Source organism: Phoxinus phoxinus, assembly GCF_949152265.1.
Source record: "Phoxinus phoxinus genome assembly, chromosome: 12".
NCBI classification, from domain to species: Eukaryota; Metazoa; Chordata; class Actinopteri; order Cypriniformes; family Leuciscidae; genus Phoxinus; species Phoxinus phoxinus.
The window spans coordinates 29,613,983-29,628,845 of record NC_136887.1 but is presented as its reverse complement, the minus strand read 5'-3'; the positions used below and the strand labels follow the sequence as shown (position 1 = coordinate 29,628,845).

The following is a 14,863-nucleotide window of genomic DNA, read 5'->3' as shown; positions in this document are numbered from 1 at the left end:
TTGCGTCACTCACTCACTAATAAAACAAATAGTTAAGAATGTAACTAGGTTAAATAAGTTAAGTATTAAAAAATAAATAGTAGATTCAATGCATTCTAAAAACGTATTTATTTATTTTACTATAATTCTGTACCCTATTGAAATCTTTAAAAGCACCACAGCGACATCTGCTGACAGCCACAGGTTCAACAGAGACAGTGACGTCCATATAACAGTACAAGATAAAGTTCGTTCATCTGGTTTACTTCGAAAATTGTTTATCACAAAAGTTTAGTTATGTAAAAATGATTCCCATTCCATTCGGAACTACTCATATTTGGTTATTACGAGTGCTAATCATATTGAGGTATGTTTTTTTGTTTGTTTATCTTGATATCTTTTTTTGTGGCAGCATTTCCTTAAAAAACAAAACATCCAAGTGCTATTTATGATCATTATAAATAACTCTTCAGTATATATTTCAGAAGATGTCAACTCTGGTTGACTTTCAAGGTTAAACTGTTTGAAATATATATAGCAAACAAAATATAAACACTATAGGCTACAGCTAAAGAAACCAATTGACAAAACATCAGTTCCAGACTGAGATGTATTTGCACCTCTATGCACAAATGTGGGCACAGATTAGCATAAAAGTCAAACATTCCAACAACGGTATATTTTTAAATGACGTTATCAATGTCTTGTATAAAAGTATAAAACAGTTTTGAGACATCTTGGTGTGAAATTTAATTTACACTGCATAATATATCTGCTCCTCAAATGTATAATACACAATTATTTTACCACAGAAAAGGGCAACCTATTTACAGGCCCATCTAAATTGTATTTGCCACTAGACATTGATACAGTCTAATCCTGTACTTGGCCGGCAAAACAGGTCAAAGGTTAAAGGTCAGTCTAGTTGTGGGGCCCCCCTAGCCCTCCGCTGCTGTGACTCTCTGCGTCGGTTAATAAGCTTAGTAGTGACACGCAGTTTCCGCATGCGCAGCTGGCGCAGTCGGAGCTGCAGGTCTTTGGGAATCTTGCCTCCCTTGGCCAGGATCTCTCTCAGCCGCTGTTTTGGTGTCTTGGTAAGTTGGAAGTCGCAGATAGTGGGGTAATGCTCGTACTCGACCCTGCAACTTCGAGTGGCTGGGAAATATCCCTCTGCGGTCACTGTGATATCATAGTCACCCGGGTTCAACAGACGCCAGAAGTCCCCATCAAAAGCTGAAAAAAGATAGTTTTTAATTTTTATTTTGACAGATTTGAGTGTTATTTAGTGAGACCGTTTAAGATAGTCCAAGTTATGCATATTTGTTTGATAGTTTTAATTATTCTGAGAGTAGCATTACCTGATCTTATGTGATGGTCGATGTCATCCACTTTGATGATGGCATCAGCGATGCCGGCTTCAGTGTCTTTGTCCCTAACCACTCCTTTGATTCCTCTGTGCACCTGTTGACAAATATTGACAAATGCATTGATTGCATTGTTTTTAATGACACATTCAGGTGTTTGGACATATCTGAGACAAATATTTAGTGGTTGCTGGGTTTTTGTTTGCGATATATTGTACCTGCTCCATGTAGACAAGGAGAGATTCTTTATTGTTCTCCCATTCTATAGGCAGCTCACCGGCATGAGGGAACTTATCACAGGACAGCTCCACGGTCACCTCAAAACAGTTGGTGTGTAGGTAACTGAAGTCATTCATACCTACAGATGAAAACACAGTTCACATGAAGTGTTAAATTCATGTAATCAGGGTTAATAAAAGTCGGTAAGATTTTGTAATGTTTTTTAAAGAAGTGTCTTATTCTCACCAAGGCTGCATTTATTTGATAAAAAAATACAGTAACAGCTAATATTACAATTTAAAGTAACTTTTTTATATTTGAAATATATTTTAAAATTTAATTTATTCCTGTGATCAAAGTTGAAATTTCAGCATAATTACTCCAGTCTTCATTGTCACATGATCAAATTATGTTACTATATTTCCTTCGTAAAAGGGAAATAGTGAGTGAAAATGAGGAAATTCTAGCTAGAGATACTACAAAAAAGCATTACATAGATATTCCATCCTGTGTGATGAAATTACTTGGTACGATCTGACATGAACGATCTGACACTGATATGCATTTCCAAAAATATAAATATATCATATGTGAACTTTTATCAGCAAAGACTAAGTCCCTTGATCTCAAAAGCCACAAGAGCAGCATTACTCACTGCCTGGTACAGTGTGCCAGTTCGCTCCATTAATAATGTTATTGTAACGCAGGAAGTCCTCATTGTGGCAGGGCCTTCGGTCTGGGTTGGACATCACATGGTTGGTGCTGGCGTAAACGGTGGCCAGCCAGCGGAAAAAGCTGTCATCGGCGGTGGGCGTGAGCTCTTTAGGGGCCCAGTCTTTGGTCATGTCAAACGGGTACGTGACCACCAGCTCTCCTCCATGCAGGTTAGCGCTGAGAACAAATGGTATAGTCTGCATCCAACTGATGACGGCTCTCGTTTCTGAAGCCACCTTCAATATAAAGACATGAATAATGTGATTTATTTAAAATATTATGGCCAAATTACATGAGAATAGTGATTTGAAGTCGTTTAAAGATGGAATGGTGTTTGTTTTAATCGGTGAGATCTCATATATGATCTTTACAGTCATAGTTTACCAAAGCTTCTTCTGAAGTGTAGTACTCTGGAATGGGAAAGTAGTGATTGATTAGTTTGGACTTGTCTGTTTCTAGCTCGATGGCGTCCCACATCACTGTGTTCAGATCTGCAAAGTTGTGATTCATGTCAATGCCTTCATAACTATAGCGACCCAGTGCCCATCCGGCCAGCTCTGAACCCTGTAAAACAAAACATGTTCACAAAACACAAGTGTTAGGAAGTCTTGATTAATTGAGCTGGTTTGTGCTTGGTTTAAAATATTTCAAGGGGACATATCATGAAAATCGTACTTTTTCCGTGTTTAATTGCTATACTCAGTCCCGGCGTCCCAACCACCAATCCCACAATTTTTTTTAAATCAATGGGCTAATGTTATAAAAAGTTATAATTTTGTATATACATAACTCCTGAATAAAAAAAAATATTTATTTTTTATAATGCACTATCGATCATTATCATTGTATCATATATTCATAAATGATTAATGTTATTATGCAATGAGGTTCATTTGTGTCCCCCTGAACAAATGTAATGCTGCCCGTCCGTGAATTTGTGTCTGGCACCGGGCCTGGTCCCCGGTGCATCTACCAACTCAGAAAACGTGAAAACTTTATTTTTCTTCGACTTTGTTTTGGTAAGCCTTTCTCTGCAAGCATGTCAAAAAATAAGCTGAACAGATTTCGTTCCCCTTCTGATGTAGGAAGGGGATCTTATTATAATATTACCGCCCCTTAATCCCTTGGTTTGTGTCCAGTTCTAACGCAATAGCAAAAGTTTGAGCAAAGCTTTTTGCTCTTGCTCTTGCGTTCCCCACTCTACCTTTTTGTAAGCCATTTCATAGCCATCAGGGTTCATCGAGGGCAGAAGATGGATGCGTGTCTCTTTGACTAGATGAACTATCCGCTGATTTCCACGTTTGTACTCCTGGCATATGTACTCCATCAGGTTGAGCAGTAGTTCCCTCCCGAGCACTTCGTTTCCATGCATACCGGCCACATAGCGGAACTCGGGTTCACCTGCAGGGGGAGCCAAACTGTTTTTAGATTGTCAAGCTGTCACAGAAATTGGATTAGGTGTGTGCAGTTATTAGGAGTGTTATGGTACTTGGATTTACAGATGTGTGGCTCTGTTTTGAAAAGTAACTCCATGCTTTGCCCAGATTCTCTCCACCTCCTCTATAGAGTGTGCTAACAGAGGTGTCTGAAATCTGGCACCCTCTCTCTAGCAGCTCAGAGAGGCAGAAATCTCTGCTTGTCTGTTAAATGTTTTAAAAGTTAATTATTTTTTTCATAATTTGTCGGGCGTAATGTCTTTGGCCGACATTTTGTTTTAAAATGTAAGGGTTTTTATCAGTGGTTCTCTAGTGGGTGGAACAAAATAGGCAAAAAGAAGAGTGCCTTAAATTTTAGGAAAGAGTCAAAAAGCTTTTACCTATATGCATATTACATTTCAGAGGGAGAAAGATGTCAAATTTGACACTCACACAGCAGCCTTAACTAGTTTTCTGTAATTGAATGCCAAGGCAATATAACTTAAACTATAGTGTTATAAATATACATAATAAAATAAAAAAGAACATAAAAAAACGTTGCCATTTACATTACAATGGTAATAAATGTGGAAATGTGTCATCACAGTCTGTGAAAAGGGTCTGTAGCCTTGGACTTTAATGACACTTATTGCAGTGGATAATAAAAAAACAGTTTCTGATTATATTGTAGGAATGCCCTTTTTGCACCAGTTTTTTCCACCACTGATTAAATTTGTTTCACAAATAACAGTGATTCATAGATGTGATACAGAGATGAATATTACCGTTTTACTGTATTTTTGATAAAAAAAATATGCAGCCTTGATGACACAGAAAACATTTTAAAAATCGTACCGACCCCAAACATTTGAACGATAGTGTATTGGTGGAGAATAATATTGTATTTCGCAAACAACAGTGTTTGATAGCTAGCAGACTGAGAGAAAGCATTCAGTAGTTTAACATTAGACCCATGTAAAACGAAAACAACTCTTTTTAAATAGTGTAAAACTGAAAGTGGGGAAAAATGCTTTTTAATGTGGTAGAACATGACCTATAGATTTGAGAATGCTCATAAATTAGTAGCTTGCTAAAACATAAAAATGTATCTGTAGTCACCAGTTTCCGTCTCAGATAAGCGATACTTAAATGATATACGATTTAATGAAAAAGAAGGATAGAGGGATTTGTGGCCTTTTTCAATTATAATATCATGAAATTTAGGATAACATTTTGGATACAATGAGAAAAAACAGGCACATTTATTGAGCCATCTCTCAGAATTTTTAAGCAAAAACAGGAAATAGCCTATGTGCATATCTAACCAAGCATGGTTGATTTATTTCTATAAATATTGATTCGGCTTGCAGCTTGCTGCCTCTCAAGAGGAGCACTAGTTGCGTCTGTTTTGACAGTGAAACTGAGCGTCATTAGGTTCAGGTCCTCTGCAAGGTTAAATCCCCCCTCCTCTTTCTCTGCAATATTTGGCTAACAGTTGACCCATTCAGTCTCAGCAATCTGGCTCTCGTTAGCCTCACTGAGAAAACATCACAAATCCCGCCAAAGAGGAGGAATTTCCAGAGGAGTAACTAACTGAACCTTGACCCCCACATGCAGACCACAGCATTGATATGCCACTGATTTAAATGCAGGCAGGAAACGCATGAGTCTGGAAACCCCCGAAACAACAAGCGACTGATTCGTATTGAGCGTGCAACCAAAAAAGATGATATACCCATCAGACAGGCTAGGAAATAATGAGAATGTCTCATCTCCTGTGTAGAGCACAGCAGCCAGAGCAGATCTACAAATAAAAAAATCATTCTCCAAAGAAATCTTTTTTTATTTACCTAATGTATAACAGTTTTAAGACAGATGCGCCATGAACTCATGTTTTTATTATTTGATAATTTTGTTGATTTGCTTCCTTTAGTTAATTTAATTTCAACCTAATTTTTTTGAGTCAAGTCACCTTTATTAATATAGCCTAGGACTTATACAGATTGTTTAAAAGCAGTTTTACTGTGATAAACAGGAAAATAATGATTCAATGATGCACACAGACTTCAATTCTGCTGTAAAGCAGCTCTTAAAAGAAAATAGTGTAATTTCAGTGTTGATTTATTTCTGTTCAATAACTGTGTAAAGATCAAATATGAAACAAGTTAAATTAATATATAAAGCAGCTAGTTAGTCTCTCTCAAATGTCTTGTATATGTGTGTGTGTTTATACAGTATATTCAATAAATGTAAAATATACTGTTTTAATACTAATCAATTGTTTTACAGTGTACCATCGTTTTTTGTAGTTAATTCCATCAGATGTTAAGAACACTGTTTTTTATCTTTTTAATATTGTTATTCATCTCTTGATTCAGAGCTTGTTGATTTGCTTTAAGGCATAGAACTTGAGGATCAAGGCTGCTGGAAAAGTATGTGGTCACTGTTGCACTTATTTTTGTCTCTTTATATTTATATATCAAAACAGATTTGAAAAGATTAATGGTTCATTTAGGTGGAGATCAGACAATGAAACTGAATACGAAAGGACTGTCAATGTGTTTCGAAAAAGCGCTTATTACATTAATGACATTTGGGTGTGTTATTCGACCTCAGACATGATGTGTGTGGCTTGTAACACTAGAGCACACAAATGCACTTTCATATTGTTCTCATTTCATAAGCACAGCCAACATAAAGCTAATATATTCCCAAAGAGGCCATAACTTGTGGATTCTTGTAGGCTGGCATTTCTCCACTGTGCCCGGAGAGACTTTAGATTAATCAAGTCAAATTTCCTCTTAAACAGAATCGGCACATGCTTTGATCAACTCGTGAAATGCTCCATGATTTTATTTCTTCCCACTTTCCGTCTCTAGACTCTTTCTGAGGTCTGCCGCCATGGCCTTCTGCGATTGCATCCCTGGCTCCAGCCTGCATTATGAGTGCTGGCAGGAGATGAGTAAACCACTGCCAGAGCTGGCAACCTCTCACCGAGGAACCAATTTCTAACCCACAGGCCAATGCAAACACTAGAGTTGCCCAGTGTAAATAGAAAGGGCAAATCAGACTGAATGAGAGTGAGTGAAAGAGAGGCAGAGGGTTTTTGGGCTCTGTTCCAATTGCTATCGTTACAGCATAAAAACTGATAACTGCGCCCACGTCGAATCCATGCCCAAAGAGCACCACAGAAAACTCAACTGATTTCCTAAGAATCTGAACTCTAGTTATTCACAAAATTCCACATACCCTTTGTTGTTACATGGTCATTTTGTTCAATATATTTTACCATGTTTAAATCCATTAAGGAATTCCACAGATTTGCCAGTTGCCATTTTTTTTGCCATTTTTTTTCTTCCAGTTTTTATCAAACATGTTAAAATAATTGTTTTTAATCCAAAAAAAGGTTGCATTATTTTAAAGCAGTTCAATTTTTTTTGGATTTATCATAAATGTTTGCAATTTAAAGGGCACCTATTATGACATTTAAAATATTTCTAATGTTGTTTAGGGAGTCCCCAACAACAGTTTTACGTGCATGCAATGACAAAAAACACTTTTGTTTTCGTATAATATGCATTTATTTTTACCTGATTTGCTCACCGACTCCAAAATGATTCGTTCAACGACTCATTTTTCCAAACCCCTCCTTTGCGCGACGCTAATCTGCGGTGATTGGTCAGATGACCCAGCAGTGTTTACAGAGATAATACTTATTTTTAACACACAGTACAATGCTGCTTTTATCAATTAAATCGTGTTATAATAATGATTATAGTCCACTGCTTTATAGTTTGTAGTAAAAAACGAAAAATAAGATAAAGAATTTAATGTTATGTTAGCGAGCATAGCCCAGAGTTCATATTGAAAAAGCACAATCAGTCTTTGTTTGCGTTAGCCCGATGCATAAACATAACGTTTTTACACAAAAAAATGCAGTTACGTTACTACGAGGTATTACTCTATTCTTTAGACAACTCCGAAAACAACGACAAACACTTCACATATCTCAATACAATTGTCATTGAAGACCTAGAAGCTAAACGGTGCTTACACAACAAACAAAATAATTATTAAGCATGCTACATAAAATATAAAAGCAAAAATTATTAATAACACTTACAGGTTGTGATACGGAGGAGGAAGCTGATGCAAATACACTTAGAACTGAACTGAACCTTCAATATCAGCCGGCTCGCGAATCCAAGTTTGATTTCATTTAAGTTGGTAAAGCAATCGTCTTCAAAATGGCGCGAACAAAGCACAAGGCTCGGACTATACTTCTGTGGTATAGTGAATTGTAGCCACTTAGTCTTCAAATGCTCCTCCTTGGGCTGATGAAAAAAGTTGGCTTATGAGTCGCACTTCAGAACACAGCGTCTCGTCGCCATGATATTTTCCCTGGCCTTGGAGCGCAATAAGTGGGCGTATCATATTCAAATAACTTGACAAGTTGACGTCATCTAGTCAGAGAAAAAGCTTCGGTCTTCTAACGATTCATAAAAATGACTCCGAGTCGACTCTTACTTTTGAAAGACAATAACTTTATATACGGTGCACTTTCATATTTCAAACTTTGCAGGATGTTTTTGTTCACTTAGATCTATGTTACACACTACATGAAAGGTACATTTCAAAATTCCATAATAGGTGCCCTTTAAATTAGCCAGGTTAATGCATGATTAAACACTGTATAGTTAGTGATACTGTAGGCTAACTTGTGTTTGGGACTCAAACTCACCCAGCTCATGTTTGCCTGGATTGTCCGAGATTTCCATCACATACAGTTTAAGGCCCATGTAGCTTTTGCCAATGCTGTAAATGCGGGTGATATCAGGACACATCTCGTTCACAGACTTCATGAGCTGAAAGACAAATGATGATCAACTTGTTCACATCTTATTCTTACATATAATGTACACCAAGGACACATTCATCTATCCATTCATCAAAATCCTGAAAAAAACTAATATTTCCACAAAAATATTAATCAGCACAACCGTTTTCAAAATGTATAATAATAATAAATGTTTCTTGAGCAGCATGAATCATGTGACACTGAAGACTGGAGTAATGATACTGAAAAATCAAATTTGCATCACAGGAATAAACTATATTTCAAAATATATTAATATAGAAAATTATTTTAAATTGTAATCATATTTCACAATATTACTGATTTTACTGTATTTTTTATTAAATACATGCATGCAGCCTTTTTGAGAATAAGGGACTTCTTTCAATAACATAAAAAAATCCAAATTTCTGAAGTAAGGAAACAAGTATCCAGGACTGGAGAATAAACTAAAACATTCCTTGCATTTATCTTTCTGTGTGTATATAAATGTGTTTTTTGTTACCTGCCCGCAGGCTTGTGTTAATGTAGACACTGTTGCATGATGGTGGTCAGACTGACCGCAAGTGATCCGCAAGGCAGCTCATATACTGACGTGAAAATCTGGGAAAATGTTTGTTTTCTAGCCAGGGCTGGTTTTTAGATCATGCGGTCATCCATCTCTGTCAATCTGCGGTGGTTTTGTGACACATGTAGGGCTTCTCACTTTAAAGAGCAATTTATGAATCATAACTCTCCTTTCATTAGAAAAACAATACTTAATTTTAAATGTAGGTATTGTTATTTTTAATGGTCAGTATGTGGGTTGCACCATTTCAAGCTGACTAAGCAACAACAAACCGAGGAGAAAAGGCTTCTCACCTTCCTCATCTCTTTGTAGTTGTGATGTCTGAAGTCCAGTTTGTCCTTGGTGCCTTCCTCAGCTTGCCATGGGTAGATATTGTTTGGATCTTAAAACACGATGTGCAGTTCATGAATATTAAGGTCTGTTCACACCAAGAATTATAACTATAATAATGACCATAACGATAAATATTTGTGTCAACACCGATGAACGTTAACGCTCTTTTTATTCCAAGTGCGCGCTGCAGGTTTGTCGTCTGCTACTTTAAATGCTCAAGCTCTTTAAAGCTTAATGGATTCTGATTGGCTGTCAATGTTTTTATCATTCATCAGCTGGAAAAAAATCAATTTGAAAGTATCGTTCCTCTGTGCCATTATCGTTATAATTGTGGTGTGGACTCTATGATTTATAGAACTATATCTTTATCGCTATCATTATAGTTATTGTCCTTGGTGTAAACGGGCCTTTACTGTGGCCATTTTTGATTTTCAGTAGTATATTGTTATCATTTACTTATGTAACCGGCCCCTAAAAAGGATGCTAAACACAACAGTCTCTAGCGTTTATGAGGTGTAAAAGAAAAGCCTTCCATATGTGAGATCAGTGAAAGGTTTGTGTTTGGCATACCTGGCAGCTCACATCCCATAATTTCAGCTCGCAGGCAGATGGTCCCATTCTTAAACCAGGTCTGAGGGTTAATACGTATGTATTGTGCCACTGCTGGTTTGGGCAAAATGGCCAAGACTGACGTTTCGGTGTCCTTGTTCCCCTCAAACACCTGTTAGCATACAAGATCACTTCTGGTGAGTGATCCTATTGATGCGATCCAAGTAACATTTGCCAGTGGCAGCTGGCACAGTCAATGTCCAAGGAGGGCACACGAGAGGCTGGCACAGTTCAGGCCGCAGTGGGCAGGCTATTCTTTTCAAAAGAGCCGCTTAACCCTGCCAACTACTGCCAGCGCCTGCCTCCAACCTTTGTTAGTATATAAGACTCTGTGCCAGCTGGAAACTGAATAGATATAATGATGTCACAAAGATACTGAGGCTAATATACACCAGCACAGGTGAATGGCACAACCTACTGTCTGGAAAAGGGGGCTTATTTTGAGGGGATTTCTGTTAAATGAGAGTAAAATTGTAATGTAGCCTCATAATACTCTGAAAATACTGTAACTCTCAGAACTCAATTTTAAGTCCAAAGTGATGATTTATTAAAACTAAGCTGCAAAAACGGCACCTTTCTGACATATTATTACTCTGAATCAACACCAATGCTACAACCATGTCATAATCATTTGTTAACAAACAAGTATTCATTACTTCAATGAGTTAATTGTTTATGCCTTAAATTATTACATTGTTTAAATTCATATTTTTTTAAAACTAACTGTGATAACAGATCACTCTAAATTGTAATGTGGATGCATTTTCTGTAAAGCTGCTTTGAAACGATGTAATTGTGAAAAGCGCTTTACAAATAAATGTGAAAATGAAATTGAAATATTATGAAAATAACTTATTTCGGGTAATATACACTACTGGTCGAAAGTTTGGAATAATTAAGCCTTTTTTAAATATTTTAGAATGATTTCTGAGAAATCATGTGAATGTGACCCTGAATACTGGAGTAATGGCTGCTGAAAATTCAGTCACAGGAATAAATACAATTTTAAAGCATATTCAAATTTAAAACGATTCTTTCAAATTGTAATAACATTTTACAATATTGCTGTTTTACTGTATTTGTCATCAAATAAATATGGTCTTGGGTGAGCAAAAGAGACTTCTTTAAAAAAACATTTAAAAATGATTCCAAATATTTGACCGATAGTGTTATTATTTAATTTTTTACAGTTGATAACAAAGAGAACAACATACCGCCTCTTCTGTCCCGTTCATGCATGGCTTCCATTTAATGGTGTCATTGCTAACCTGAACTTTGAAGGTTTCTACATAGTCCCAGCTACAAAATAAGAGAGACATTGTTATTATTGCAATTTAATTACCATTTTGTTTTAATTATGATATTATGGTAGAGACATATATCATGATATGAAGTACCTCCATATAGAGCTGCGACCCTGTAGTATCACTGCTGTGAAGCGTGTGAGCTTCTTGGCATCAACCTGTAACCATTGGTTCTGATCTTCATACTGGGCACACCAAGCTCCGTCATAGATATCCCCATCCTCCACACCAGACTGCAAAAGAAGAAAATAAAAACCATGAAACAATGGTTATGTTAATATAAACACCCAAAACTGCCAAATATGCTGATGAATACATAATTGATGCTATATTAATGATGATGACATGCATATGCACTACCGTTCAAAAGTTTGAAGATTTTTTTTAAATATTTTTGAAAGATCTCTAATTGCTATGGCTGCATTTAAAAATAATACAGTAAAATAGTAATATTGTGAAATAGTATTACAATTTAAAATGACTCAAATTTAATAATTAATATTTTCACATTTAAAAATTTAATTTATTCTGGTGATGGCCAATCTGAATTTTCAGCATCATTACTCCAGTCTTCAGTGTCACACGATCCTTCAGAAATCATTCTAATATGCCGATTTAGTGATCACATTTCTTAATATTATCAATGTTGAAAACAGTTGTGCTGCTTAATATTTTAGTGGAAACTGTGATGCATTTTTGTCAGGATTCTTTGATGAATATAAAGTTCAAAAGTACAGCATTTATTTAAAATAATCTTTTGTGACATTATAAATTGCGTTACTGTCACTTTTAAACAATTTAATGTGTCCTTGCTGAATAAAATTAATAAAGTTTTTCCAAAAACAACAATAACAACAAAACAACAACTGACCTTATTGACCCCAAACTTTTGGGCGGTAGTTTATGTTTATATATACAGAATAAATATAAATATATGAGGTCTATTCTGCTGTGTGGCCCACCTGTATGTTGAGTCGGCCCCTGTGTGGCCCCAGGCCCATGCGCTTATAAGAGGAGGCTTGAATCTGCGAGTCTTTAACTTTCAACGACTCCAGACCCAAAGGAGGACACTCTGAGAAGGCAAAGAGATATGATTTAAAGAGGAGGAAGGGAATAGAGAGAAAGATTTTGACAGCAGAAGCATCACATCATGTGCCCCTCAGATTTTTGAGCCAATGGATTTTGACTGCAATTTCTAAAAAAAAAAAAAACATTTGAGAAAATCAGTCCATAATATTTTAGTCTTTGCAGCTGCAGGGCAGACAGGAAACTGTTGTTTTGAGGAGTTCAGCTTGTCCCATCCGCTTTCCAAATACTTTCTCTTTTTTTTTACTTCTTTTTTGTTGTTGTCCTGTGTGTTTTTGAAGCCTTTAGGATCTGTAAACTGCTACTCCAATGTGTGACAAACCTTGCACAACTGGTTGAGATGGATGTGGCCTGTAATTTAACTTTATAACAGGAGAGGATCTAAGTTTGGTTTGATGCTGTCTTCAAATGCACCTGTGAAACTATAAACTGGTCATAATATGAACATGGTTTGCTTCAGCTGCGTTGAGCACTTATTTAAAAAAAGCATGCATTCCTATGTTAATTCCTCCTAAATAAAATACCCCTGACTCAAGAGTGAAAGTCGGAACTGTTTAGAGAAAGACAAAAATGTATCTTTAGAGAAAAACTGAGGAACTGTGAGGTTTGAAGATTTTACCTATTTACTGTTATGTATAATTTTTTTATGCATACTTTTTATTCTTGCTAAGCATCCTTTCTAAACAGGGTTGTGTTGCTCTAATGACACAGAACCCCCTTTTTCTTTAATATACCGAAGCTTTATGATGCTAATAAAAAACTATTTGACTATAGTATAGTATAGTTCATCATAACTTTGACTTGAGCACACTTTTTTTTCAAAAGCAATACTTGACTAACTGCATGCAATATACCACTTCCTGCCATGATGTTTAGTTTATAATATTATAATAATAATTGATATACAGTACTTATACCGCAGTATACACATGCCTTAATGCCACTCAAATAAAATCAGTTACAGTTTGCATGGTATAGTCTTTTATATTCCTTTGTGCAGGAAATCCTGCTCATGTTGTATATTAATAATTTCCAGTAGAATTTACTGCTGCTTGCGGGCGTCATGCTCTTTTTATGCAAGTTTAAGGAGTTTAAAGATTCTCTTTACTAACTTTTTTTTTATATTTAGATCTCCCAGTTAACCCTGTGACCTAGCATCCTAGGATAGCATTTCCAGAAATATCTTGTTTGTTACTGGTTAGCGTTATTGGAGCTGATTGTGCCTGTTGCATTCAAACTTTTGTATCGGGACATCATGTAAATGTGATCAGGCTCTCAGTGAGAGAAATGCACATCTGGTTCTTGTGGGTGAGTCAGTCTGATGGTTTGCGGAGTCAGCATTCCTTACCAATTCATCTGAAAGTGGGGAGATTTCCTGGCACTGGTGGTGTTTAGATGGCCCAAATACTCTGACCTGGAAGACTGTCCTGTTGCCCTTTAAATTGTTTTATACTCCAAGTGGACAGAAAGCACGGCTGTGGAGTGAAATGCCACTGGGCTCATCTCTAAGAGGTCTTTGGAGAGGTCTGGATGGGCTTCTTACACAACCACCTCCCCCTACAAATCAGCTAAAACACCCCAATTCTGCAGAACATAAAAGAAGTTGAGAAGATGAGCTGTTGCTTGTGACGCTTCATTGAGATGATATGTTCTTCTTGAATGGGTCTGTCTTCATAATAAAGACTTCAACTGTAGCTTTATATTTCGAGCAGATGTTTTGTACACATACTCGTTTTAGTCAACTTGAAACAACATGTGGTAGCCTACATGACCAAAACTAAGATTTGCTCATAATTCTGACCATAGAATTCCTGAAGTTGAATATAATCTATGGAAAATCGTGCTTTTTAGCTCAGTGGTTTGTTTGCTTAGTGGAGAAAACTAGTTCACTGACCCAACTGGCTTTTGAAAGTTTCAGGAAATGGACTATTAGAGCAGTGTTTGAATATGGACAGAATTATGTAACAATGCTTGCAAGCAAATTTATGAACTGATGATCTGGGAGTTTTTCTTTTGTTTGATGATGCATACATATAGATAGATAGATAGATAGATAGATAGATAGATAGATAGATAGATAGATAGATAGATAGATAGATGGATGGATGGGTGATGCATAGATAGATAGTAGATAGATGGATGGATGGGTGATGCATAGATAGATAGATAGATAGATAGATAGATAGATAGATAGATTGATAGGTTATGCATGTATAGATGGATGGATGGATAAATAAATCACATTTGCTCACCAAATACCGGTGGTTCTTCACTTTCTTTTTTGTGCCAAACTCTCCGTTCCACGTTTTTATCAATGTTTTCATTCAGGTCCTCTGTGTGGAAACGCACTGGGCTGGTCGTCGTCCTTGTGGCTGTTACTGTTGGCTTCACTGTTGTTGGTTTCAGGGCTTTCGTGC

General features: G+C 36.5%; 1 protein-coding gene across 1 annotated transcript in view; it reads right to left on the bottom strand.

The window, feature by feature from the left end:
• Positions 1-339: 339 nt before the first annotated feature.
• The window catches only part of cpxm1b (carboxypeptidase X (M14 family), member 1b), a 14,983-nt gene continuing 459 nt past the window's right edge, over positions 340-14,863 (bottom strand). Inside the window, exons 1-13 of the mRNA XM_079630017.1 lie at positions 14,699-14,863; positions 12,323-12,432; positions 11,454-11,593; positions 11,271-11,355; positions 10,018-10,168; positions 9,408-9,496; positions 8,433-8,556; positions 3,481-3,677; positions 2,661-2,840; positions 2,218-2,512; positions 1,562-1,701; positions 1,338-1,440; positions 340-1,212 (exon numbers count right to left, since the gene is read on the bottom strand). The exon at positions 14,699-14,863 is cut by the window's right edge and continues 459 nt beyond it. Coding sequence (XP_079486143.1) covers positions 896-1,212; positions 1,338-1,440; positions 1,562-1,701; positions 2,218-2,512; positions 2,661-2,840; positions 3,481-3,677; positions 8,433-8,556; positions 9,408-9,496; positions 10,018-10,168; positions 11,271-11,355; positions 11,454-11,593; positions 12,323-12,432; positions 14,699-14,863 — 2,096 coding nt within the window. The 3' untranslated portion in view covers positions 340-895. The remainder of the gene's footprint in view (positions 1,213-1,337; positions 1,441-1,561; positions 1,702-2,217; positions 2,513-2,660; positions 2,841-3,480; positions 3,678-8,432; positions 8,557-9,407; positions 9,497-10,017; positions 10,169-11,270; positions 11,356-11,453; positions 11,594-12,322; positions 12,433-14,698) is intronic.